Source organism: Haemorhous mexicanus, chromosome 6, assembly GCF_027477595.1.
Source record: "Haemorhous mexicanus isolate bHaeMex1 chromosome 6, bHaeMex1.pri, whole genome shotgun sequence".
In the NCBI taxonomy this organism is placed as follows: Eukaryota; Metazoa; Chordata; class Aves; order Passeriformes; family Fringillidae; genus Haemorhous; species Haemorhous mexicanus.
This window is the reverse complement of record NC_082346.1, coordinates 16960637-16988190: the sequence shown is the minus strand read 5'-3', so window position 1 is coordinate 16988190 and position 27554 is coordinate 16960637. Positions and strand designations below refer to the sequence as shown.

The 27554-nt window shown below is 39.5% G+C and overlaps 2 protein-coding genes across 3 annotated transcripts; both read left to right on the top strand.

Annotated features, from left to right (window-relative positions):
• The first annotated feature begins 242 nt into the window (after nucleotides 1-242).
• LOC132328385 (ubiquitin-conjugating enzyme E2 variant 3-like) lies at nucleotides 243-6240 on the top strand. The gene is given in 8 exon segments (XM_059848205.1): nucleotides 243-990; nucleotides 1366-1471; nucleotides 3144-3266; nucleotides 3269-3310; nucleotides 4076-4249; nucleotides 4533-4617; nucleotides 5227-5350; nucleotides 6217-6240. Coding segments are annotated over 8 exon segments (819 nt in total). The 5' UTR covers nucleotides 243-849.
• A 2111-nt stretch (nucleotides 6241-8351) lies between these two features.
• TSG101 (tumor susceptibility 101) lies at nucleotides 8352-27495 on the top strand. 2 transcript variants are annotated; one of them, XM_059848999.1, is made up of 10 exons: nucleotides 8352-8512; nucleotides 11866-11950; nucleotides 14321-14386; nucleotides 14983-15146; nucleotides 16477-16603; nucleotides 18826-18892; nucleotides 20493-20587; nucleotides 25187-25389; nucleotides 26325-26564; nucleotides 27163-27495. In XM_059848999.1, exons 1-10 carry the CDS (start codon nucleotides 8471-8473, stop codon nucleotides 27250-27252), a joined length of 1179 nt encoding a protein of 392 aa, XP_059704982.1. In that variant the 5' UTR covers nucleotides 8352-8470; the 3' UTR covers nucleotides 27253-27495. The 2 variants fall into 2 exon arrangements, with proteins under 2 accessions (XP_059704982.1, XP_059704983.1); XM_059849000.1 differs by having other exon boundaries at nucleotides 8353-8512; nucleotides 20496-20587.
• The last annotated feature ends 59 nt before the right edge of the window (nucleotides 27496-27554 follow it).

The following is a 27554-nucleotide window of genomic DNA, read 5'->3' as shown; positions in this document are numbered from 1 at the left end:
TAGCCCGGATGCTCACCAAGCGTTTATGAGCGCTCCGGCTCACAGATGCCTTAGGAGAGCACTGAAAACCCCCGAGCCTCCGCACGTGATCCCGGCCGAGCCCAGCCCGCTTCCCTGAGGAGGGAGGGACCCGCCGGGAAGCGGCGTGCGCTGCCCCGGCAGCTGGGCAAGGGGAGCGCTCGGGGGCAGCGGGGCTGGGAGGGGAAGGGCGGAGGGAGCGCGGGGCCGGGACCGCGGCGGTGCCCTGGGGGCGGCTGCCGAGGGACTCCCGCCCCCTCCTGTCCCGTCCCTTCCCATCCCGATGTCTGCGCTGTCCTAATACCGCCGAGCTTTAAGTTTAACCCCTTGGTTCACGCTGTGCCTCACGACTCAAACCTTACTCTTCACCCATCGGAAATCCATAACTTGTTTCATTTTTGTGGTGCCATTCCCCGCGTTAGGGCCTCCAGGCCTTAGGAGCGTTCTTGTAGCATCGCTCCGAGCGTTTTAATTTCCACGTGAGAAACTGAGGGGCGCGAGGTTGGGTTATTGTCAATTGCATTTCATTTGATCATATCTCCTTTCAAGAGCCTTTCGTTTCTGTTTGGCAGGATCCCGTTTCCCTTCCCCAAAGGAAATTTCATGTCCTTTGGGGAAGGGAAACTAAATCTTGTGATTTCAATGAGGATCAATTCGGCAAGCTTTGGTGCAAGTCCCTGCACTTGATGGCATGCCATGCCTTTTGATGGCTTTCACTATACCCGAGAATTTTTTTTTTTTAAGTGTCTTTGTCATGTCCCTCATATCTTCCCCTCCAAGTTGAGTCTTCCTCCTTGTTTTATTTCCCTGCTTTTGCAACATCTGTGAAGTATGTTTTGGCCTCTTTTGGTCCTTTGCACTGCATCTGATGTAATCCCCGTCCATTTTCTTGTAGTCACTAAATTTCCCCAATTTTTTTTTTTCTTCCTTCAATTTCATTTCCCTAGGTGGTATCTCCATTCCAGAGTGTTGGTAAGTCCTTCTTTTCTGTTTCTGCCTTCAATGGGGATCAATTTGGGCAAGCTTTGGTGCAAGTCCCTGCACTTGATGGCAAGCCATGCCTTTTGGTGGCTTTCACTAAGACCAAGATTTTTCTGGTCTGTTTTTTTGGTTTGCTTTTTTTTTTTAAAGTATCCATGCCATGTCCCTGATATCTTTCCTTCCAAGTTGTGTCTTTCTCCTTGTTTCTTTCCCCTGCTTTTGCAACATCCATGAGGTTAGTTTTGGCCTCTTTTGGTCCTTTGCACTGCATCTCATCTCCTGTCAGACCACTTTCTTGTAGTAGGGGGCATGCACCAAAGTTTTGTTTTGGTTTATTATTGATCTCTATTATTTTTATTCATACAGGATGTTGCAGACAAGGTGGTTCTTTTGGATCTTTCTGAAGGTGCAGCAAAAGGAGGGACCATGGATTTGGAGATTTTTGCTGTGCCAAATGTGGAGATCAGCAAAGGTATGAGATGTTGTTTCTGGAACAGGAGTGGATGCTGTACTGTGTGTGCTTGTGCTCATTTTAACAAGAGCAGGACATCTGGGGAGATACAGTGGCACACAGGCTGTCTTTTTTAAGTCTGTACTTGCTGAAACTGGACTCATGCAGAAATACAGAGAGGCCAAGCTAGTTCTTTGTCATGGGCAGAGAGAGGGAGGGAAGGGGGGAAAATATTTGCATGGGAATTAGTGAAGGCTGTGAAAGCAGTGTTCAAAAGGCTGACAAATAAAGGTGTGTTTCAAAGTGCTGCTTTTCTAGCTTGATGTTTATTAAACATGCACATGGCCAGTAGTGAGCCCTTGATCTCTATCACTGCATACTCAAACAATGAGTTCTTAATAGCCTTGTCCTCAGCCAGCTGTGAGCATACAAATCAGCAGAGTCAGTGCCACGTCTCTCTAGTTAGTGATTAGTTACAGCCTTTGATGGTTGCAGAGGTTCAGGCCATGCAGCTCAGAAGTTTTTCCACAGGGAAAGCTGAAGCTGAATTGACTAACATTCTTCCTTGCTTATGGCTCATGTTTCCATGTTCCTTGCACCCTTTGCAAGATCAAATGGGGGGTTTTCTTGTGCTTCTCTTTTAATTTATCTTATTTTGGGGACAGGGACTAGTTCTGGTTTCACCAGGCATCTTTGTGGTTTATTCTGCACCTGGAATTGCCTGCTGTACATTCTTTGATCTTCTCTTGCAGGTTTTACTACTAGCACACCTTTTTGCCTGAACCCTGGTTGTGCAATTGTACCACAAATCTTTTTGTGCCTCTGTGGTTGCCTGTTGCATGTTTGCATTTAGCTGTGATATAAGAAGCTTGGCAGTGTTACAATACTACAAAATGCTTGTATACTGTCACCTGCTATTTTAATATGTTTCTATCTAGCTCTGGGGCAAGCTGGTATTAATTATATCCTGCTTAGTATGGTTTTCATTTGTCAGTGCATTAGACCTCTGCTTTGGCTTCAGCTGGTTACAAAAGTGGTGCAACAGACAAATCACCTTATTTCTGGGTCCAGGCTGATCACCTGTGGCACTCAGATATTCAGAGATTCCTGCTCAAGGCAGCTTTGACTTATAAATTCCTGCAGCAAGTGTGGTTGTGTGTTTCTTTGCGCTAATAAGTATAATTTGTCTTTTATTTGAGTTAATAAATCGACTTTTGGAGTGCTTTTCATGTGTCTACATGCCCTTGATTAAGGTATAAGATCAAAAACTATAAAAGAAGCCTCATATAAAGGAGTAAAAGTCTTTCCCCTTCTTTAAGAGTTGGAATAAAAATGAAGGAGCCTTTTCATGGATTTTTTTTTCTTTCTTGCCAAGAAAACTTGGGAAAAAAATATCTCTCAAAGCTGTCTAGATGTTTTCTGATCTCTGCTCTGTAACCTTGGACAAATTGTAGACTAACTTTTGTTTTTGATACCTATGGAACAGGAAAGTAGCTCTGTGGGAGAGCTGTGTTTTACAGGTGCTGTGGAAGTGCCCTAAATTCCACACTGGGGGATTTGAGGGAGACAGGAGACAAAGAATCCCTAACTAAGCTGGATGCTGTAGTTCAGCCTTTAGAACAGCTCTTGGTTTTGCATCCAAAACTCAGTAGAATGACACAGATGTCAAAATTTATTTTCTTTATATTTTCAGATTTTTCTGCTTCAGCTGATTCCCAAGTTGTGGTGCTTGCAGTTAATTCTCTGGGTAATGCTCAGACTTACCTCGATGTCATACAAAGCAATGTGGATTTGTTCAGAGGAATTATTCCAGCAGTGTCCACTACAGTCAGAATGCTGTTCTCCTTGCTTCTCATCCAGGTGTGCTGGTACTTGGCATAATCTTCTGTCCCTCACCTGGCTTCTTCTCTGGCCTGTTTTTAAAATATGTTACTGCTGAATACACCTGGTTAGTCAAAAATTCTTGCTACTCTGAAAGATCTTTTCCTTTTCAGCTTTGAGCAGGACACTGTCTTTGAGGGATTTTTCTTTACTGTTACCAAGATAAAAGAAAATAATGTACTTTGTTTTGTGTAACAGGTGTGTATTTCTGCATGTTTCAGTGCATAGTTTCAACCTGTGTCTACATCATTAGCATCCACTGGCTGTTGTCTTGTCAGCTGTGAGTTTTATGTGCACATTTCTCCTTGCAGGAAGGCTAGAGCTGTGTGGGTTATGTGCCATATGATCACACTTACAAGCTGCTCAGATACAAAGCATAGCATTAATAGTAAGTATTGCAGCTAGATTTTGGTGGAAGGTTTAAATTTCCAGGTTAGGGGTACTGTGAACAAAGACAAAGCAAAATCACTATTTAGGAAGGGGAAAGAAGTGTGAGCCTCTATCCTGTAATGCACTGAAGACAGCTCGTATTCTCTTACCATTATTGTTCTTATTTTTTCACTTCTTCCCCACCTGACTTTGTGTTTTAGGTTGAAATAAACTATCAAAATGTTCTCACATGCTTATGCCTTTTCTAAAGTAAAGAAGTCCAGAGTTTCTCATAATGATGATTCAAAAGTTGCAGTTCAGTTGACTTTTTGAGTGATCCTTCATTGACAACATGATTTTTTCTTTTACATTTAGTTGAAGTCATGACATTTGTGTCGTGGAAGCTGAGCTTATTTCCCAAAAGCAGAGTAATTGGAGTTGGTGCCAACCTTGATTCAGAGGGATTTCAGTACATTCTGACCAACCTTTTGAAAGCAAAGGTGCTGGCAAAAGATGCCTGGGTTATTGGTGAACAAGGAGAAGACAAAGGTAAAGTGATGCTTTTTTATGACCATGAGCATGTAAAGTCCTGGCAGGGCCTAAGCAACTGAATAATGAAAGAATAACTGAGAAAAGTAATGAAGACAATGAGAAAAGTAATAAGAAGAGTGGTAAATTCTCATCCTAATGGCTTTAAGTAATGCAGTTGTGGGGTACCAAATCTATAGACTTGGAGCAGTAGCAAAAGTATTTGCCATTTGTCACAGGAAGAAAAAAACAAAACAAACCACAACCTCAAATGCTTTTTGGTTTTTTGGTAGTTTCTATTTAGCACCACCATGGACCAGCTGTAATGCAGCTGCAAATCAAACAGAAGCAATGGCTGCTTGTAACTGAAGGGAAAAGGTGGCTCACACGTCAGCACCATTATAACTTTTGTTTTCCCTTTATGTTTAGGCACTTACATGTTTTTCAGCTCTTTATGAAGTGGGGAAAGCTTGCTCTAAAATGTTCATACATTGAGTTTATAGGAAATTGTAGGTCAAGTTGTCATTCACTTTTATGGATCTGTATAGGGCCACTGTTTTTCTGAAATTCTTACCAACATTGTGCCTGTGGCAATGTAAGGAGACATCACAATATACAGCAGAATATCAGAGCTGTTTGATTGTGTATTTAAAACATAAACTAGACAAGTCTTATGGTCCACTTTTCTCAGAGCTTGTATTGGAAGCATTTGCTTCAAAGTCAAGAATCAGTTTGGATGAATTTAACTGATTTAATTATCAGTTACACCTCTTGACAGAAAATTGTTACGAGTGTAGAGAAAAAATATTGTAAAGAAATTATTTTCAGAAATTTTATATTCCATTGTGCTGTTTTCCAAAACAGAATCATATTTTTATAGTACACTTTACCTGACACGGTACACTGAAACCTGTATTTTGGGTTTTACATAAAAACCAAAATAAAAATAATTACCATCTCTACATCACGTTTTTCTCCTTTTCCTGGTTTATGTGTAGAGCTATGGAAATCCTAAAGGGAAAAGGTCAGAGATCTTGGTCTGTTGGGCTCTGAGTTGCTGATTTGGTTGACAGCATTCTGAAAGATAAAAGAAAGGTTCATTCTGTATCCACTCTGGCAAAGGTAAATGTGTTATTAATACCTTTTGGCTGGCACTGTAATTATATTATTTATACCAGACATGACCATTAATTTCAGCAGCACAGACATCTCATTGTTCTGAGGTAGTGCTACTGCCATTACTTTCTTCCAACAACAGCTGTCAATCCTAGTCCAAAAATGAGCAAAAATCACTTACAGTTTTAACCTGAAACCAATAGTAAAAGTGGATTATTCTCCTAAAAATACAAGTCCAAAAAGAAAATACATTTAAGGTTGCTGCCCAGCACCCCTGGAATAGCTGGATTTGGCAAAAGTGAGCTGTAGTTCCAGAGTGCTTAGCACTAAATGTAGGCTTTTTTTTAGGAGCCAAAAGAATTTTGTATCTTTTCTAAAAGTATAAAATGCATTTTCTGCCAGCATTTTATTTGATGAAGTTTGAAACAGCTGCTTTTTTACTCCTTAGTACTTCCCTTAAGAGGAGAAGATTATGATGCAATAGTTAACTTTAAATTGTAGACTGAATTTTGTTTGAAGTTTCTCCTGAAAGGCTTCACTAAAGCCTTAGGTCATTCCATATGACGAGAAAAGCCATGAAGAAACATTTATTTGTCACTTCAATTTAGAGCCTTCAGAAGGACAATTTGCATGTTCCTGTGCAGGGAAGCTGAGCTGGCTGCTTATTTTATTGAGTACAAGCACATACCTAATTAAATCATTATGTTTCAAGTGAAGTTTTTAATAATTCCTGAACTAAATATAGATACAGAGGAGTCACATGTCTCTTAAAGTATCTATAGAATGTAAAATGTCCCAGATTACAAAAATAAACACAATCTACAATGTAAACTTGAATTATAGGGATTTAAGTTTGATAAATTCTTTTGCAGAATCTGCATGGGATCAACATTTGAGAAATTTTCCACTGTTCTTAGGCTGCATTATTTAATTTATTTTGTTCAGTCCTAAAATAACTGACACTGTTCTATGAAGTGTCCCTGCTTGTTCTAGCTAAGAAATGGTGTTTAGTGGAATAAACTTTGTCTGCATTATAGACATCTATCTACCTAGCTTGGAAAAATTCCCCAATAGTGGCAGCAGCAGCTGAAACTCAAAGGAAGCACAAGGGAAGCCTCTGTGTCTGCTCACTGAAGCTGGAGATCTGCAAGGCAGAAGAGGCTGCTTCATATATACGGATTTCTGTAGAGAACAGGAAGCTTTGTTACTTTACTTTCCAAAAGTGCTTTCCCAGTTCAGGTTTAAATAATTAATTACTGCACTGTATGGCAATTTTTAATTTGTAAAGGGCACTTCTGGTAGCCAAAATGAGGCAGGTAACACACAGGAATATTTTACCTAAATTCAAGCGGCACTTATCTGTAGGTTTTGGCTGCCATTTATAGCCTGATTCTAGGTTATTCTTAGCTTTTTGCAGCTCTTTATGAGGCAAAAGAGAGGGGCTTACCCAGCTCTGCAGAAGCTCCATCGTGCACAGCCCACTTGAACCCTCCCTCACGGCTGTGTCTGAGGCTTGTTAGGGCACGGTCACACTCCAGGTCCACAGGCACTGGGGATGCAATTCCAGAGCTCCATCTTCTGTGCCTGTAGATCTTCTCATGTCAAGAAGACTCCTGGTGTTTTGCTATTTACTAAGAGGAACATGGTGTTCACAGTATCCTTCAAACCTGAACTGTTAGCTATGGATTTCTGTTCACACTTTATCATGTCTGAAATGCTCCCATCGTCACTTGCTTTTGTTTTGTGAGGACATGCAGAGCACTAAAGCACCTGCAGTTCTCACGACACACATGCAGCACTGGAACAGGGGCTCTTCCTGAATGGGAGGAGCAGGAGCTGGGCTTCAAATAAAAATAAAAGATAAAATCCAGCGGTTGAACAGCACAGGAGTATCTGTACATACAGATGTCAAACCAAAGCTGGCTGGGAGCTTTGCATCAGCTCCAGGAGAAGGCAACAGAACCTGTAAGCCTCTTCCCTGGAGACCAAGGATGGGAACATAAAGAAGGATATGGATTTGTAGGTAAAAACCAGATGGTTTTGAGATCAAGGGGGTTTTAGGTTCTAACCTCTTGATTTACTGCTGGTAAAAGACTGTGTTACTCCCGATTATACCTCAGTATCACAGGGCAGGCACAGGGGACTTGGGCTCCACTCCTGCTGTGCAGCTTAGGAATGTCATTCCACGTTTACACTTTGAGGGGTGGCTGCTTGGAAATGTTCCAGAGCTTGTTGGAAATTTTCCAAACATTGTTGGAAATTTCTTCTGAGCAAAAGTAGGATCTGTGCTAGAGCAAAAGATCTGATCCTTTGTGCCTTCCAGTTCCATCTCACAAAGAGCCACACATGCAGGGAGCTCTGAGTGTATACTGATCTCAGAACTGGATTAAACATAGGAAAAAAAAAAAAACTTCAGTAATTCAGACCTTTTTTTTTTTTTTTTTTTTTTTTTTTGAATACCCAAATGTCTTTCACTCTAGTGGTAAATGACGGGGCAAAATTAGTGATGGCTGCAGGTAACCAACTTTGCTGCTATATTTTTTAAAAGCCGCACTTCGGGGTTTGGTTTTTTTCACTTACTTTGAAAAAAAAAAATATGAGTTTAAGGTTTTACATTCTTTTCATGGTGGTGTTTCTCATCTGTTGAGCGTTTCTTTTCACGCGAATACTCAAGCTGTTGTTTATTTAGCTTGGTGTTTACGTAATAATTTTAATATTAAAATGCTGCCAGCTCCTACAGGAGCGTTTTGTGCTTTAATCTGATGTTCCGTGTGTGTCGGGCCCCGCTCGGCCCCGCTCGGCCCCGCTCGGCCCCGCTCGGCCCCGCTCGGCCCCGCTCGGCCCCGCTCGGCCCCGCTCGGCCCCGCTCGGCCCCGCTCGGCCCCGCTCGGCCCCGCTCGGCCCCGCTCGGCCCCGCTCGGCCCCGCTCGGCCCCGCTCGGCCCCGCTCGGCCCCGCTCGGCCCCGCTCGGCCCCGCTCGGCCCCGCTCGGCGCCCGCCCCCTGACGCGCGGCAGCGGCGCCGCCGCCGGAAGCGGGCGCGCGGCCGCTTCCTGTGTTTATGTAGGGCCGGGCCGGCGGCACCGGGAGCAGCGCGGCACCGACACCGGCAGCGAGGGGCGGCCGCCATGGCGGTGTCCGAGAGCCAGCTCAAGAAGATGCTCACCAAGGTACGGGCGCGGCCCGGCCGGGCTCGGCCCGCGGGCGGCGGCGGGGACCAGCGCCCGGAGGCTCCGGGGAGTTGGGTCGGGAAGAGAGGAACGGCAGCGAGCCTAAAATGGTCGTGCCCAGCTGCGGGGCTGGGCTGGGACAGGGACAGTGCCAGGCACCGGCGGGGCCGTGCGGGGCACACGGCACTTGAGCTCCCCGGTCATAGGAGGGGCGAGGCGAGCTCAGCATCACTGACCGGGGTGGGCTGGGTTTGGTTATCGCCCCTGTGTAAGGGAACGGGAAAATCTCATGGAAGGCAAATCATTAAACACTGAATCATGCCGAGCCACTCCTCACTGCAAACTGGGCTTTGTCCAGCAGCTCGGAATGAAAACCCCTAAGGCTGGCACGTAGGGGGAGTTACGGGTTTGTTGGGGGGATTTTGGAAATTTTTTGGCAGCATTTAATCATACGTGTAACGTTTTGGAGTGAAGTACAATGGTTGAGAATCAGATCAAAACCAAAGGCACGTTCACCTGCATGGAGTCATAAGCAGATTTTTTTTGTCAGCCTGAAAATGAGTGTTGAATACCTAGTCAGTGTCAGCAAATGAGATCATCTGTGCATTTGTATACACCTGTATTTGCTAAGTAAATTACTGCAATTCCATAGAAGAAATAGAATGTAAGATAGTCCATTGTCCTTGTTCCCCCACACTTGTAAAATTTATACTCCTGTCTGACTTTCTGTAGGTGATGAAAAATGAAGATGCTATTTCATTATATTTATTTTTAAAAAATAGTTGCACTTTCTGTTCTAGAGAAGGAAGTTTAGTGGTATTTCACATATTGGAAGTTCAGTGTATGAGATAACAAACGCTTGATCCTACTTTGGGGGAACCTAAGCCCTTAATTTAACTTCAGGTATTTACCTGCTGTCAGATCTTGAAAAGCTTCATCTTTCTGTGATCTGTTTTACTGTTATGTAAAATGAGGGGAATGCATTTGCAATCTGAGAATGGAGGAGGAGAAAGGAGTCTAGAAATTAAGAATTCAAATCAATCAGTTTTAGTTACCTTTGTAGAAACCTCTAGGAACTTCTGTTTTCCAAAGAGACTTTGACATTTATTGGAAATCATTCTAAGTACGGAAATTAACAGCTGAAATTAACATTTAATTTTGTTTGTGCCAGTAGCTGGAATCATACAACTGTACTAAGTAATCATCACTCAGTGTAAAAACAGTTTGTAAGAATATTATCTTTCTTTGTTTTAATAGGGATATGAAAATGCTTGCTTAATGTTCAGGTGTTGTGCCTAATTTTTGAAAGCATCCCCAATAATCAAATTTGTGGTTCATCAGCCCCATGGTGTGCCAGACTCACAGAGTGCCTGCTGAGCAGGCAGACATTGTTTTATCAGTTCTTGACTCAACTAACTTGAGATGCTTGTGCCAAAAGTGGAAGTAAAGCCTGACTCTGCTTACTTCTTTACTGTCAGGGTGGTGAGGCACTGTCACAGGCTGCCTGGAGAAGCTGTGGATGTCCCATCCCTAGCAGTGTTCAAGGCCAGGCTGGAAGGGGCTCTGAGCAGCCTGGGATAGTGGAAGGTTCCCTGCCTTGGGCTGGGAACAAGATCAGCTTTGAGGTTGCTTCCAGCCCAAGCCATTCTATGATCCTTGTGCTTTTTTGGAACTTTTGTTAGCAGAATCCTGCTCTCTTTTTAACAGTGATTATGCCAATCTTGTTGAGGCTCTATCCTGGACCATAAGGTTTGTTCCTATGAGAAGGCCCTGCCTGTTAAAAGTAGCTGGTGACCAGCTGTCATGTGTCCTGTAGTGACACCTGCAGTGGTGTGGGTATGTGCTGCCAGTCTCTGGCTGGTGTATGTGAAAATTCCTCCATGTCCAGGCAGTGCCTGTTCCTGCTTCTGCCAGGTGCTGGGGAGGGAGGGATAGAGGAATGTATTCAAATATTAACAAAGTTGTTGCTCTGTCAAGCCCTGCTGCACACTCCCAATCCTGCACCAGTTTTACAAAGGAGGCTGAGATGCTTTGCTACAGCCCTCCCACCAAAACAGCATCCAGGGGCTGACTGACCTCTGTGCTGGTGCTTCCCTGTGCACACAGGAATCCCTGCTGGAGGGTTTGCTTTCTGTCCCACAGACCAGCACTTTGCAGACAGACCTGTGGCTGTTTTGTCCTTGGTCATTTGAGGAAGAGCAGTCACAGCCTCACCCGAGGTGCTGGTGCTTCCTCTAGGCTGAGGTGGCATGGTGGGTTCATCTCTGCTCAGTAAATCCAAGTTGTCATGCCCCAGAGGAGCATCCTTGTCAGTCTCTGGAGGTGACAGGAAGAAGAGTTAATTTCTAAGCTTCACAACTCATGAGTGTTTGTCAGGGCCAAGGTGACCTTTAGCTGTGGCACCACAGTTTGCTCTTGGATGATGTCTGAATTAATTTGTTCAGATGTTGTTAACATTTGCGTGCTTTGGATGTCAGACATTTCGTTGTGCTGGGCCCTTTGTCTTCCTACCATGGTTCAGTGAAAGGTTGCTGGCTGTGTTAAGACATCTGAAGATCGAAATTTTTTAAAATTGTATTAGAATGAAAAAAATGTCAAGGGATCACATTGCTGGCTTTTCTTTTCAATAGTAATTATCAGGAGAAATGACAGCAAGGCTAAAGGGCTGCACTGTGTGGTGAACCAGCTCTCTGTTGCCCAGGAGCCTTTTTGCTGTCTGTGGGTTATGGCTCTGAGTGGTGAATTCTGTAGTGGTGTATCTGTGGTTTACAGGGCATCTGTGCTGTTACACCCTGCTCCTGATAAAAAGACAGGGGTAAAACCAGTATTATTGCTGGTAATATTGTGCCTTGATATGTCTGCTTTCTAGCTGACAAAATACAAGTAAATGCTAACCAATGATTGATAAATATGGTGTTGCTTTGAAAAGTGCTATGAAATAGATCTGTGTGGTTCATATCCTCGATGGCTGTTTGTCAGGAATGTTCAAAACATCACTGTATTCGTTTGGAGATGTTTTTTGGTTTTTTTTTTAAAGATCCATTCATATTTCTCAGATACACTTGGTTGTGGTAGAAAATGAAAGAAAATGCAATAGCTCTTTCCCAAATCAGTTGATGCTTACACCCTTATTAAGACTTAACATCTTGTTAAAGTTCAATGAGTTGCATAGGCAGTGGTCATTTAAGTAATATGGACAAATAAATTATTATTCCAAACTAAGAGTGGAGAAGAATGTCCATGTATAGATGTACACTCTCATAAATGCTGTCTGTTGGGTAAAATAAAAAATTGAATTAAATTATACGAAAAATCTAGCTTCTGAAGTAATTTCTTTCTCTTTTGTTTTCCAGTACAAGTATAGAGACCTGACCATACAGGAGACCACCAGTGTAATTACTCAGTACAAGGACCTCAAACCTGTCATGGATTCATATGGTTAGTCTGTGCATGAGAAAATTTTTTTTTGGTGAATTGTTGATGTGTTAGGTGTCTTTGGTAGTTTTTGTGGGGGGGAGGAAGAAGATTAACACCAGAAAACGTAACTTGAGTTTCTCTTTTTTGTCTCTGACATCAACACTTTATTAGAAGCTCAGTCATATAGTAGGGTTACTTTAGAAAATAACTATCTAATGTGCCGAGAAGTGTCATGTTTTTCACAGCTTAACTTTTAGTTAATCACTCACTGATGTCATCAGTTGGTGTCCTGAGATTGCTGGTATCTTACAAATTCAGCTTTGCTGCCATATAAAGACATTTTTAAAATTCTGTGTAGGAAGAACTGGAAATCAATGAAGAAATGCTTCATTTAAAATCAGGACTACTGTGGTAGTCCTCAAGGGTATAAAGAAAACAGAGCCAAATATACAGAAAATTGGCATGAGAGTTTTATAATGTAAATTATCAATGATAATCACTGTTTGTTAGCTATTTTAAAGTATCTAAGTTAATTTAAGTTTAAGTGTGTTAAAGGAAGATGATATCTAGGGTTTCACAGCATACAGTGAGCCAGTGTAGGTGCTGAGGTCAGCCTTCTTATGGTCACCTTTTTTTAACTATTACCTGTGGGATTCCTTTGTGATCTAATTTATATTACTAATACATCATCAAAAATTTTCAAGTCTTCTGCTTTTTAAGTTGTATATCTGAATTGAGAAATATTAAGAAGGGACATGGACAGGTAAAAGGTGAATTAGTTTTAACTTGGGTAGCTGCAAGCCAGCAGCTGTCACAGAAATAAAAATTCATGCAGTGACAAAAAACAAAGCAGGAGTGAAAGGGCTGTGGCTGGAATAGCTGCACAAGTTTGCATAAGATGGTGATCACAATTCCAGATATCCTTGAGCTGTAGCCATTTGTGTTCCCTAATGCTCTTTAAGCTGCCTGGAAGAGGCTAAGCACAGAATCACTTACAGATAATCAATATTATTTGTAGCAGTGACATCAGCTTCAAGAAAGTGATTACATGTGGGAAAGGGATTTGTGGAGAATTCTTGTGTCCTTCACTGTACATGACAAACAATGAACAAAGCCATCAAAGAAGTATTTTTCCATTCAAAAGAGAGGAGTAAATGTGGGAAATGGATTTGTAGAGAATTCTCAAGGCCTGACAGAAGGCTCACATAGTATGCATCTGTATGCAAACTTTGAGATAAGAGCTGCTGACTTAGAAATGCATGGAACTAGAAATAAGTTTCAAAGGATGGCCTTGCAAATAAGACTAGATACTTTGGAGAAATAGAACTATGAAAGATACATTGTAGTAGGACCCAGGAGGGGTAATTTTAGATGATTGGTTTTAAGACATCTACAGCATGGTATAGCAAAAGCTGATAGGCCAAGAAACGCTTATAGTATGTTGTAATTAGGAAATAGTTAGCTTCTAATGGTGATGGTGTAAATTATAACATCTGTATTGTCTCACCCTTCTCATGAGACTAAAAATGGAATAAAAGATTTTCAAATGCCTCTCAGGTGCCCCATCTCTAAGTCAGAGAAGAGCATAATCTGACAATTACATTGCTGATGAGACAGCTTTCAAGTTCATGTTATTAATGAAATACATACCCCCATTGACATCCCAATATGTTCTACCTGCCTGCAGAACATCAGCACCACAATAACTGCACAGTAACCTACATTTGAATTATGTCTAGAAACTTTCAGTATGACTTCAGAAGATAAAAGCTTCCTCAATAGAAGCTGATTTGTTCAGCTGAGAATAATTGGATTAAAAGTATGAGGAAACTAAATACAGCAACTCAGTAAATTTAGGTCAGAGTTCTTGTGCAGTTTGTGATTAATATTTGTCAGAATCAAGCACTTTTTCTTCCTCTTCAGTGTGTTACTGTTTGGTTAAATTACCTTTACTGATTTTGTAATAAATGCCTGTGACCCAGGAATTTTCAGTATTCTTGCTGACCTGTTTTTTTGAAGAAGGCATAGGGAATTCTTTAATAAACCTCACATGCCAGTTGTTTTTTAAATCAAGTTTGAGTTCAGATTATCTTTGCAGCAATTTGCATTACTTGGAGTTTGCAAGGTTCCATCATTTTATTTGGTCACTGAATGAGGAAACAGTTTTATTAGTAGAGAAGGTAGTTTGACAATGATTAATCATTAATTTCTCAGAAGTGTGTTATTCATAAGGAGTTAATCCATAAATGTGCAAGAGCTGAACCTTTTAGGCTGAGTTTATATGTGTGTAACTTGTGAAAACTTATGCCAATAGATAGATGGGGAATAACCTGAACTGAGATTAACATAACCAGTATGTTTGTTTTAAAAATATTGTTTGTTCTCTTTCAGTTTTTAATGATGGTTCATCCAGGGAGTTGATGAGCCTCAGTGGAACCATTCCTGTGCCTTACAGAGGTATGCATGTATTATAATTATCATCATCCCCAATATTTTCCCAAATTGCATGAAAAACTTGGATTTGTCCTAATTCAACTTCACTACTTCTGTGATCATTCTTTTCTTGAAATCCTTTACTTGTCCAAAGTAAAATATTTTAAAGAAATTGCTCTCCATTTTTGCTGCAGGATAAAATTTGAATGCTGACCATTGCTTCTTCAGTCATTTACAGCTTTGTAGCATCTTTTTTCTTTCAGCACTGCACGTTTTTTCAGGCTTGTCAGTTGAATTGAGAGTTACAAACCATTTATTGCTGCAGCTAATGATAATTCAAATTTAGAGTCTTATAATGTTGCATTATAGAACAAATGAGACTGTGTATTAGTGGTGAATGATGATTGTCAATCAAATTTTGTAAATTGTTCTGAAAAATGTTGAGTTTGTGGCCATAGTGTTACCTATTCATTGAATGTTATTTGTAAATTTTGACTCTGGCTTCTAACTTTGTTAGAAGTTGAATTTACTGAGTTTAGGAGTTTTTTATGAATCTGAATACAGGAGGACAGTTGAAGAATTGAGACAGCTTCTAAAATCTTTCGAAATATCTTTTCTAGGTAACACATACAATATCCCAATTTGCTTGTGGCTGCTGGACACCTACCCTTTCAACCCCCCAATTTGTTTTGTTAAACCCACTAGCTCTATGACAATAAAAACTGGGAAGCATGTTGATGCAAATGGAAAGATATACCTCCCCTACCTGCATGAGTGGAAATATGTAAGTATAGGGAACTTAAAGTTCTCAAACTGCTCATTCTGCATTCCTCAAGAAAGTTCTTTCATTTTTAATAAAAACCATAGTCTTTGTTAGAGATCTTAAACCATTTTTAAAATAAAATCAACTGTGTGTTTTTTGGAATGTCCTAAAGTTCAGGATGTTGCATTCTGTGTTCTGCTTATTTAATGTAATTAATTGTATCTTCAGTTATAACTTGTCTGATTAAACAATGCAGCACAAGGTGTCCTCTCCCCTGGCAAGAGAGTGATGTGAAGATTTTTGAGATAAGAATATTTACAGAAGGGAAGTTGTAAATTTACTTAAAACATCTCTGTGACTAAAATGGACTTTTACAAGCTCTTGGGCTTCTTTATGCAGACATTCCTGGAGCCTCATGTAAATGGATATATTTGCTTTACCAGTAAATAGAGGCATTGAGCTGTGCAGGCCTCATAGCAGTTTTGACCAAAACATGGACTTGTAAAGAAGCTGAACTGTGTTGACAAGACTAGAAAAATGATACAAGATGCATGGTTCTGTAAAAAGTGATTAACAGGACTGCATTTACTAAGGCTGGGTGTGTGGTAGTTCAGTGCTTGCATAGTAATAGTGGAAAAAGACTGCCCAGGTCAGGTGTTGAACACAGCAAGAGGATCATCTAAGGTACAGCTGATACAGAATTCTTTCAGTTTGAGAGGCTGGTAAAAAAGAAGTAAGTGGATTATAGAGCTAAGTAAACTCTGAATTGGGGTATTTAATCTAGTGCTGCATTCATGATGCTTGTTCTTATTTTGGCAAAATGAAATCATGCCTATATTGAGTAGTTATAAACAGAGAGGCCTGGTTTAACTGTATTTCAAGGAGGTTTGTGCCACTCCTTAGTGGGTTAGGATATTTTTTCTGTTGACACGTTCTGAATCAGTGCAAAAGCTGTGATGTATGAAATTGAAATGTCTAAAAAACTTGGGATCTGTATATTTTTCATGTTGAGTCGTGGATTTAATTTTTAAAATATTATTATAATTCATCATTGGACATTGATACCCAGTCATTTCTTGTCCTGCAGTTGATATGGAACCATGTATTACCCAGTTTTTTTGTATGGTTTTGAGTACAAGCTGACTGGGTTTGGTATGTGTAATAGAATCCAGAAAGGAAGTTAATTATGCACATATATATACACATGAGAGATACACATTTTAAGAACATTTAAACCCACAAATAAAAGGAATGCCTTTGAGAGCTGATGGAATGGCATCCTATTGTTGCTACAGTCAGTTAAACTGTCTTTTAGCAAAATGAACAACTTGTGATTTGCTTTCCCTCCCAGCCTCAGTCAGACTTGTTGGAGCTGATCCAGGTCATGATTGTTGTGTTTGGAGAGGAACCTCCAGTGTTTTCTCGTCCTACTGCTTCCTCCAGCTACCCCCCTTACCAGGCAACAGGCCCACCAACCAGTAAGTGCTCATCACTACTCCTTTCTGCAAATAATCATCTTCATATTTCAAAGGGATTGTTGCCCTGCACAGTTTGCCCACAAATAATGCATTTTACTTTTTATATTGCTGACTAATGAATTCACCTGGGCTGTGAATTTACTTCACTTTACCTCGCTGGACTCAATGATCTTAAAGGTCTTTTCCAAGTGAAAAGGTTCTGTGAGTCTAAGAATTCATGTGAGCCTTTGGGTTTTAGAGGTGGAAAATCGAGTTTGTATTATAACACACAGCAAAACCCAGACAAAACCAGAACACTCTCAAACACCCTCAAAACAACCAGTGTCCTTTCAACATTCCAAGACAGACTTACAAAGTGATTATTCAAATAGCTTTGTATCTCAGTTTTTTCATTCTAAGAATACAAGCCCATCTTGAAAGTATCCTGCAGCCATTGATTTCATAAGCACAAGCATGCCTACAGCTTGTTTCATATGCCCACACTCCTGTGTGTCAGGTTTGGTTTTCTTTTTTTTTTTCAAATTGCTGGCTGACTATTAAAAAAACCCCTGCCTTGTGATTGTTTTATTCTTTGTTCTCTGTTAAGTTGGTGTTCCAGCTTGGTACCCATTTTTATTTTCCTGCAAAAATCCTCAAGACTTTTAAAATTATTTATTTATTTGAACCTCTGGAGGCATCTTATTTTAAGGACTGGGGGATAGGTAGGTGGGGGAAAAAGAAGTGGGAAGCAGAAAATCCTAGAAATTCTTCCAGGAGGAGACTCTGTATTAGGTGGGAAAAAGCCAAAAAAATAATGGCATAGACCTAAAGTCAAAGACTGGGACAGTAGGGAAGGGGGAGCAGTTTAGCTGGAGATTTATTTAATAAGGTTATAACAGTGCCACATGAATTTAATGGTACAGTAGCTGTATTTGGGGTGATTTATTTTTGCCAGATTTTTAAGGCTGTGTCCATTTTCTATTGAAATATGGCTTTTGCTAGATCACAGTGTTATTTTTGAAAAGATGAAGTGCTGTTCATTGCCATTTCCAGCAGAACCCATTTTCAGCAAGGTTTTAGGCTCTGAACCTGTGAGAAAATAGGTAGCAAACATAACTGGGACCATTAGGAATTACTGACTAAAAGCAGGTCTTTGGGACTTTCCAGCTTTTATGTGGCTACCCTGCTTGTGAGAGAACCAGAGGGTTGGGTTGTCCTGATTTTCCAGGAACAGTGGGGGTCAGTGTAAGTGTAGTTTTAGCAGGGGCTGTGACTTGTGCCTTAAGGACAAACCTGCAATGAGCCACATTTGATTGCTCTTGTAGTCACTCTGAGCTGAAGTGCTTTGAATTACTGTTTTCAATTCAATTGAGCTGAAGTACTGTGAATTACTTCATAGCTGAAGTAATTCTAGTGAAAATGCTTCAGGGTTTTGAAATTATCATTAGCTCCTTAGTTTTACTAGTGTCATCAGACTTTCCTTATTTTACGGACATTTAGGGTTTGGGTTTCTTCACATTATAGATACATTGTTTAAGAAGAAATAAAGTCCTTTGACAAAAATTTTAATCATTTGAAAGCATTGAAGAGTGGAAATATCTCCACTCTTAATAGCTCTTAAAAAAAAAAAACAAGAGTTATTTGATGAACTATTTCTAAAATTGCTAGAAATGTGGGATAAGTATGTCCAAAACATAATTTTGTCAGCTTCTCAAGAAAAATCTTAAACTTGCTAAGACTATTTAGACATTTATGTTTTTAAATATTTTTAAATTTTTTAATTATTTAAAAAATTTTAAATACAACTTCTAAACAGCAGAAATTACTCACTAAGGACATGGTTGGATCATGAAACAGCTAATCAACTACTTTGAAGGTACTTAAATTATGCACTTGTTATTTAGTGGGAAGACATCATTGGCTAGAAAGGTTAAATCTTTTTTCAGCTATTACATAAAAAATGGAGACAGCTCTTCAGGTGGGTCATCTTAAATACCATGTTTTAGGGGTTTTTTCTGAGTACCCTAGCTGCAGATTCTTTTTTTTTTTTCCTTAGTACACCTATTTGTTGTGCATTTTTAAATCAATACCTACTTTTATCCATGCAGTAATTAGTTTAATGATTAAGAAAAAAAAAATCCATATAACAATAGAATTACTTTTATATATGAGGAAGAACTCCTTTACATTGAGGATTTTAACTTCTGAAATGTAAAAATGCACAAAATTCTTGTTTTATTTAGCTTCCTATGTGCCAGGAATTCCAGGTGGAATATCTCCCTATCCAACATCAAGCACTCCAAACCCAAGGTAAGAACCCCTTTAAACTATCATCATTTTCCTGATGGAGAATTTCACTGAATAGTGTCTAATCATAATTGTATTTTCTTATGGTGTATCTGTTGTATTCTTGTTAGCAGGATTTGTTAAAAGTGAGGGCTGAATTCTTGTCAGTAGCCAAAATTGGAGGAAGGTCTAGCATTCTTAGTTGCTTCAAATAATGTATATATGGGTGTGATAAATAGATTTTGAAATTACCTAACTCCCAGCTGTTATCTTTCTTCACTCATATATCTTTATATATTTATATTTTATATGACAGAGAAAGAAATGTACCCCTAAAAGTCAGGATTTTATTAGCATCTCAAAAATTGAACAAAATTTTGCTGCATTAATACAAACCTTGACTCCAGCATAAATGGGGACTTAGAGTAATCCAAGGGGATTTGAAGAACACAAAGTTACTTCAGAAGCTTTTTATTAATATTAACCAAGATTTCTTTCTATATAATAGTTAGGAATAAAGCATTTCCAGAAGACTTGCAGATCTGTGTTAGTAAATAGTGAGATGTTGACTACTGCCTCCTAGTGTTTATTTGTATTTTTTACATCATAATTATTGTTTTTATTAGTGATGTCCTGATTTTGTGGTAGGAGCATATGAAGCATATTTATTTTTTAAAAAATTTTAAATGGCAAAACCTGTGAGGATTGGTGGGGGGGAGTGTTATGTTTTAAGAGGAGAAAAGTTAGGATTTTTCCAAGTTCTTACAGCATGTTTTTTCCTCCTAAATGTGTTTGTTTAAAGTGCTCTTAATGTTTGTACAAAAGAAATAGAAGAACTGTTTTTAAAATTTATAATTTATGAATTAATGGGAAGATTTTAAGAACTATTAAATTTGCAGTTACCTGAAGAGAGACAGAACATGCTTATTCTATATTTTGTGGGGTTTTTTGGAATGCTTTGTTTAATTATTACTATAATTAAACAAATACTATATGCTTTGTTTAATTATTACTCTGCTGCCTGCTGGTGTTTCTCAGTCTAGTGCTGACTAATTTGTGTCCTTGTTTTAGGTGACAGCAAATGTATTTTAGAAAGGTGTTGTAGACTGTCACATGTCATCTCATTATTGCTTCAGTGAGCAAATGAATACTTTTGCTTTCTTTATCCATCAGAGCAGGACTGAAAATTTCTGGGGGAGTAGTTTTCACCTTGCAACCATATTTTGCACAGCAATTTTAGGTTTACATAAAGCAGTTAATCAGTCATCTTCTTAACTGTTCTCATATTAAAAATATTAATTTGAAATTGTTGTGTGGGAGTTTGTAGCTAGAATAATTTGTTTTGGATGCTTGTGGCATTTCACATAGCAAAACAAGGAGATTCAGGAGAATTTGTTATCCAAATGTTGACCAGGCAATAACTAGATAGGGTTTCAGATAAAATGGTACCTTAATACCAGAAATACCAGTTGTGAAAGATGTTAATGTGAACAGGAAAAATGCCTGCAATTTTAACATTTTTATTATGCAAATGACTATTTGACATGGTGGCAATAAAGATAATCTAGATGGATGATATTTTACTAATAGTTGCATAACATTAGCATATTTTTCTTTGTCAAAGCAGCTTCCCAAACTATCCTTACCCAGGTGGTGTTCCCTTTCCAGCAACCACTAGTGTGCAGTACTACCCTTCTCAGCCTCCTGTCACCACTGTTGGTGAGTACCTTGGAAAGGGTTTCTCTCAAGTAAAGCTTCTCTCTGTAACTGATATGTAAATAAATGAAATGGAAAAAAGAACATGTTGTTCTTACTCTGAAGTTCCAAAGCATTGATCTTTAATTAAAATTTATTCAAAGGAAGAAAAAAATACATTTTATTCACCTTCAGTCAGGAGTTTGATAAATTTTTGAGTTTATGCAATATTTTGTGTGTTCTTTGTGAATATTTTGAAGAGCACTGCATGTAACTACATGGGATTTTCCTTACCCTTTAATTGTAGGTGACTTTTGATTGTCTGCATTGCTCTGTTCATGGTTTAGAAAAATACCTTTATCATCATTTAAACATCTAATGGGACTCTATTTATGCTTTCTTTCCTCCCAGAATAGTAACTTCCTAAAGTAGCACTTTGGAATGAGCTTCGTTGTTAGTGAGTTTCTTTTCCAGCCTCTTCCCTGTTGCTTCTTATTGATCTCTATTTGTCACTTCCTCCTTTGTTCCCTTCAGCATCAGCATTTAGGGTGTTGACCTGTGTCTTTTCCCAGTCTGCTGCTCTCTGGCCCTTGCTTTCCACCCTGCCCCTCACTGCCAGTGTATGTGTAGAAGACTGGGACCCAGTGATAGATGTCACCTAGTGTAGTGGGAAGCTGGTGCAGTAGCTTTCCAGCTGTCTCATATTCCTTTTGGCACAGTTACATGGTGAGGGTGTAGATTCTGCTGTGATGTTGTTCCATTAGCAATCCATTGTAGACTCTTAAGCCCTTTAATTTAGAAGTGCATCCATAGGTTCTTCATCTAATGTGTGAACTCAGTTATTTGTGGAATGGCCTGGGTTAAAGTCATAGAATGTCTTTTCTTTCCAGAACTGTGTGTATTTTGTGATTTTTCTTCACATACTTGGGGACAAGGCAAGGGAAGAGAGATGCTTCTACTTTACTCTTACTAAAATATCTGAGGAGTTCTGTTAGTACAGAATTTGAAAGCAGCAGTAAGTTGTATGTTGTATTTTTCTTGTGCCTGATCCTGTCCTTTGTGTCCAAGTTCTTTCAGCCTTTTCAGTTAAGAAAGTATTTTCTGGAAGTTCTTGGCTGCTTTAGTGGTGCCCTCCACTCTGAGGTGATGTGAGTCTGCCATGCACAGTGCAAGGAAGCTGCTGTCCCACTCAAGGACCTCAAACAGTGCTTGGTGTTGTGGGGCTGCACTTGTGTCCTGGAGAATTCATGGTCTCCACTGGCTCTCCTGTAGGGAGCTGATAACCTTTCTGGGCAAACTTGGCTTTCTGCAGTGTCCTTCTCAAACAAATCCAAGTGTTAATTTAAAATAGAAATATATTCTATTTATTTGTTTTCCCTTCTTTTCAACCCCACTGAAGATGAACAGAGGTGCAGTATCTGCAAAGATAGAAGACTCTTCCAGTCCTGAGTTACGTCATGAGTGATACCAAGTTGTAATGGCAGGTTTCATAGTGACAATTTAACATTACACTGACTCATTTGCTGCAGCTAGGTAAAAACCCTACACCTGGTTTACATGGCTTATCTCTTGTGCCAGATGAAATGCAAACAAATCTCTTTGTTCATCCACTACACTTAAAATACTGTGAGGTGGTTTTGTTGTGTTTGTTTTGTTGGGTGTTTTTTACAGTCCAGTATTGTTTTTTTCTTTTGAACTGAAAATGTTTCTTTTCTGTACAGTTTGTTTGTTTGGCTGTGGTTTATTGTGATAGTTTATTTAAGAGCATATCAGTTGTTACAGCTTCAGAGTTTTGTGTGGGTGGTGGTGTCTCCTATAGTGAACCTAGTTCAAACCTAGTTTGAATAGAATGAAATTTTTCATGCAAAGTCGCTCAAGTTTTTCACCTTCACTGGTTTTACAAATAAATCCTTTAGGCTTTTTCTTTCTGTTCAGTCATCTGCCATTAGTTACTTTTCTGATGCAGTTACTGGTTTGATGATTCTGTAAGGTCACTTCTGAAACCAGACTCTGCTAGTAAAGGTTAAAGGTTTCAGAGTTCTGTTGATTTAATGACCATGTGCCATGAAATCTTCTCCAAGCTGGGCTAATTATGGAAGTGACAGAAGATGCTATGGGTTCATGCTCTGTAAGAAGATACATTGATTGAGCTGTATTAAAATGATGCTTTTTATGTTCAAAGACCTCTACCCTACCTGGTGGCATTTCTGTGGGAACTTGTATTGTGTTAGGTGTATTGTGATTTTATATTTTTTTTCCTCTGTCCTACTTTACTGTAAAGTGAGCCTTGCATAAAAACTCCCAGAGTGAGGGATGTCAGGGGAAAAGAAAGTAAGCATAAGTTTTACTGATACTGGTTCTGGCTGATTCTGACTTTGTATTAGAGTATAATTCATTCTATAAAGTAAACAGTAACTAAAATCTTGCTAATGCTGTTTTTTGAAGGGAAATCAGGCCTTACCTTAACCAGGAAGTCCTATACAGTGAATAAACTCTGTCCTAGATAGTTTAAGTTTTACTTCTCAGTGTAGAAAGTGCTATTGTTGTATTCTCCTTTTCATAAGAAGCATCAATGATGGATTCCTGGGTTTGTGTATATGGTGCTATTTGACAACTTCTGTTGCTGGCTCTAAGAGTTCACCAGATTTTGCAAGTTATCTTGTTGACTGAGTGAATTTTTTAGGCCACAACTGTAAATCAGTTTGAAGTGTTGGGACATTTTTATTTTCTTAAGGCTTTCTTTACACCAGTTGTGTAATAATTCAACCTCTTTATTTTTTCAGTGGAATTTCCTTTTTTTTTTTTTAAGTACACATATTCTGGTGCAAATTACATGTATGCAAAGTGCTGACATTAGTAATGATCAAAATTTATGTTTTCTGTATTTTAGAAGGCTTTGATGGATTAGTTAGCAAGATGTGCTTCTTCCTGTAGTTCCTGTCATTCATTTGCATAGCTTTATTTTCCCACCCATGTGGCTTGGTGTAGGTTTTGTGGACAGGAACAGAGTAAAAAGCATAGGGAAGAGATACAATTTTATGTAGTCTTATTTTGATAGCAGAAGTTAAAAAAAAAGTATTCAATTATACAAGAATCACGTGAGCAGTGATGAGTATTTTTTCATTTTGTTTTTTGAAATCTAGGGTACTGGAAAATGTGATGTGCATAATGCTGTAACAGCTTCAGGGTGTTGATAGCTGTGTCTCTGGATAAAAAGATACTTTGGCAAAAATTCTTCTTGCTTATTTTCTTTGCAGTTACAGAGCTTCAAATCTCTGTGTTTCATTCATAGTGGTTGTGAAGTTTAGGCACAAAAGCTGCTGTAATCTTGCTTTGTTGTTACAATGCAGTTGGAATTTCTCTGATCTAGAAGGTGTGAGGCACAAGCCTGGGGAAACTGTGACCCTCCAGTTATTCCCACAGAATAATTGAAGTGGTTTGTGATAAATATCACCAGCAACCACTTCACGTTTGCTGGAGCACTCTGAGTTTCCTGGTCTGGAGACATATTGCACTTCTTGTGACAGACACAAAGTGCTTGCCTTTCTGTTTAAAAGTGTGTTAGTGACAGACTCTTGAAATGATCCTTGAAAGGCTGATTTTCAAAAACTCATTCAGGTCTCCTGGCCCTTCTGCTCACTTGCCCATAGGGATGTACTGTTCTTGAGCGTGGAAGAAGTGATCCTTGGATATTCACCTGCTGTCTTGAACCCCTCTTCCCTCTATGGTAAATTCCCATGGAATTCTTCTAAGAAGGTCTGTGAAAAGGCCAAAATTAGCTCTCATGAAGCCCAGGGTTGCAATCTTATTCATTGCCCTGCTTTCTACTTGTGGGATGCAGAACTCCATGATCTCATGGTCACTGCAGCCAAGGTTGGCCCAACCTTCACATCTCCAGCCAGATGTTCCTTGATAGTTCTACAAGGTCCAGCAGCACATCCTTCCTCACTGGCTGCATCTGTATCAGAAAGTTATTGTCAGTGCTTTCCAGGAATCTCCTGGATTATGTGTTCCTGGCTGTGTTGTCCCTCCAGCAGGTGTCAGGGTGGTTCCCCATGAGAACCTGGGCTGCATGCCCTTCCTGGGAGTATCCCCACTTGAGCTGCATGGGTGGTGTCTATAACTCTCCCTTTGTCTTTCCTAGTTTAAAATTTTCCTTACCAGGGTAGGCAATTTAAAAAAAAAAAAAAAAAAAAAAAAAAAAAAAAAAAGGACCAACAAACCCCAAACTAATACCTGTAGTAAGTAAATTCATTGTCTCAAGCCAGGTGTTACATTAATTGTGGTTGAATACATCCTGCCCTTAACTCTTGTTCTTCTTTAAAAGGTCTTGGACTAGTAACATTTATGGACTTCAGAGGAAATGGCCACCTCATTTTTAAAATTCAAAAGAGTGTGGATGTGGGAATAGTGAAGTGAATGAATGGATGCATACTTGTGTCCATCCTAGTGTATATTATCACTGTGATCTCATCGCTGCTTCTGGAAATTATTATGGAGAGCAGCTTATTTTAGTGTCTCACACTGCTGAAGTACATAGAGCAGCTTGGCCACTTGCTATCCCAGCTGGCATTATAGTGCAGCCCAGCATGAATGTTAAGCTTGTGCAACGTCCTTGTGCAGGACCCAGCAGAGATGGCACCATCAGCGAGGACACCATCCGCGCTTCCCTCATCTCGGCCGTCAGCGACAAGCTGAGGTGGCGCATGAAGGAGGAGATGGATCGCGCGCAAGCCGAGCTCAACGCCTTGAAACGCACAGAGGAGGACCTGAAGAAGGGGCACCAGAAGCTGGAAGAGATGGTGACTCGCCTGGATCAGGAAGTGGTAAGCTGAGAAGAGCCTCTGCTCCCCACCTGAGTATTCCTAGTAGTGAACAGAAGCTTGGAATTAATTAATCGTTAATCGTGCTAGAAAAAACAAAGCTTCCAGTGCATTGTGCTTTCTCTCTTTTGCAGCTGGGGGCTTGTGCTCAGACTGAAGCAAGTCAGAAATAGCAGTGACCATAAGATGCAGTGTCTTACAAATGTCATTGCTCAGTAGTAGAGGAACAGTATTATTTTTCCCCATTCTTCCTGTGAAAGATGTTAGTGATGTGAGATTATTTAATATTTGCATCTCAGTTTATAATAATGTGTAACAGCAGTACTGGAGAACATTTCAGTGTCTTAGTGCAGAGAACACTGATTATGGTCACAGACTCCTTGTATAACTTCTCCCTTCCCAGTAGTCTCTCCTACTCACAGTATGCTCAGAAATTCCTGCATTTTTTCCTTAAGGCATCTTCTGCTTGGTCCATCTGCTTCTTGCACTGCTGCTCAGGAGAAAGATTTTGGGATTGATGAAAAGCTTCTGAATCCAGCTCAGTGTTTAGATGTGGTTTTAAAAAGTAATTAGAAATTATTAATTGGACTAGAGTACTGGGGAATACTGCATTCTAAAGAAAATAATTACTTTGGCTTTTTTTTTTACTATCTTTAGCTAGTTTAAATGGTTATTTTTCCTAATGAGGCAACTTAGAAATACTTGGAGTGTTGGCTTGCCTTCTCTACAGTTATAAATGGGTAATGGATTGACATTATCTAAAGCAGATGTTACTTCTTTAAAAGAATCTGAAATCTACAGATTGATAACTCTTCTGTAAAAATCATAGTAAAGATAAGCAAAGAAGTACAGAATGAACTGGTATGTCTAAAGTCTTTCATCTAGACAATTGTATCACAAGAAGATAAACATCTTAATTGTTTATTTGTCTTAATTAGGCTGAAGTTGACAAGAACATTGAACTTCTCAAAAAGAAGGATGAGGAGCTCAGTTCTGCCTTAGAGAAAATGGAAAGTCAGTCAGAAAATAATGACATAGATGAAGTTATAATTCCTACAGCACCGCTTTACAAGCAGATCCTGAACTTATATGCAGAGGAAAATGCAATTGAAGACACCATTTTCTATCTTGGGGAAGCTCTGAGACGTGGAGTGATAGATTTAGATGTCTTTTTAAAGGTAGGTTTCTTGGGATGTTTTTAAGATGTGCATTTTAAATGTGTTTACTTTGGACTCTTTGGTTCAGCTTACTAATGTTCATGATCTCTTCACAAAAGAGGATCCTGTAGGAACAGGAATATTTATGCGTTCAAGCATAAGTTTTAGAAAGTGATTTCAGAATTTAAAGACCAGTTTTGAAAGCATTATAAATACAAAGTCATGTTGTTTCCTTCTTGTGTAGACCTTGCTAGTTCTGTTTATCTGCTGTTGAAAGAATCATTCTCTGCCCCCTGGGCAGTACACTAGTCTGATTGCACCTTATGGAGTGTGTATTATTACTTTGATAAGAGTATGTGTGGAGTTAATAATTAATTATTAGTATTATAATTTAATGAATTAGTTAATAATTAAAAATCGCAACAAGTAGACTGTAGTGATTGCATTTGGTAGCCACCTGCCAGTCATTTTAAGCCAAGAAAATGCTATTTAGTAGAGTAATGAATGTAGTGTTTCCAAAAAACTGACATCCCATTTGGGTCCCAGAGTACATGTGTATGGCAGTATTGAGTTTTTATCAGAACTTTACGATAGCCAGCTGTTGTTTTTCTGTCTGCAGCATGTACGTCTCCTGTCTCGCAAGCAGTTCCAGCTGAGGGCATTGATGCAGAAAGCAAGGAAGACTGCTGGACTCAGTGATCTCTACTGAATTCCCAGACTAGCTGGGAAGTTAGGTTTCCTTGTGAAGCAGCCATTCTCTTGATCTTTCTCTTAATCAGTAGGTGCCCAGAGTAAGTTATTACATCATCCAAGTGTAAGATATTTTGAATCAATAATATATTTTCTTTTTGGTAAAGACTAGCTTTTATTAATGCACTTTCTATCTCCTGTAATCTTTGTGGTGGTGGACTTAACGCTGAATAAAACTTGTTGCATATTTTCTTCCTCTACAGAGCTGTGTATGATGTGCTTTCTTTTCAAATATGCAGTGTCAGCTTAACCGTGCTTTCA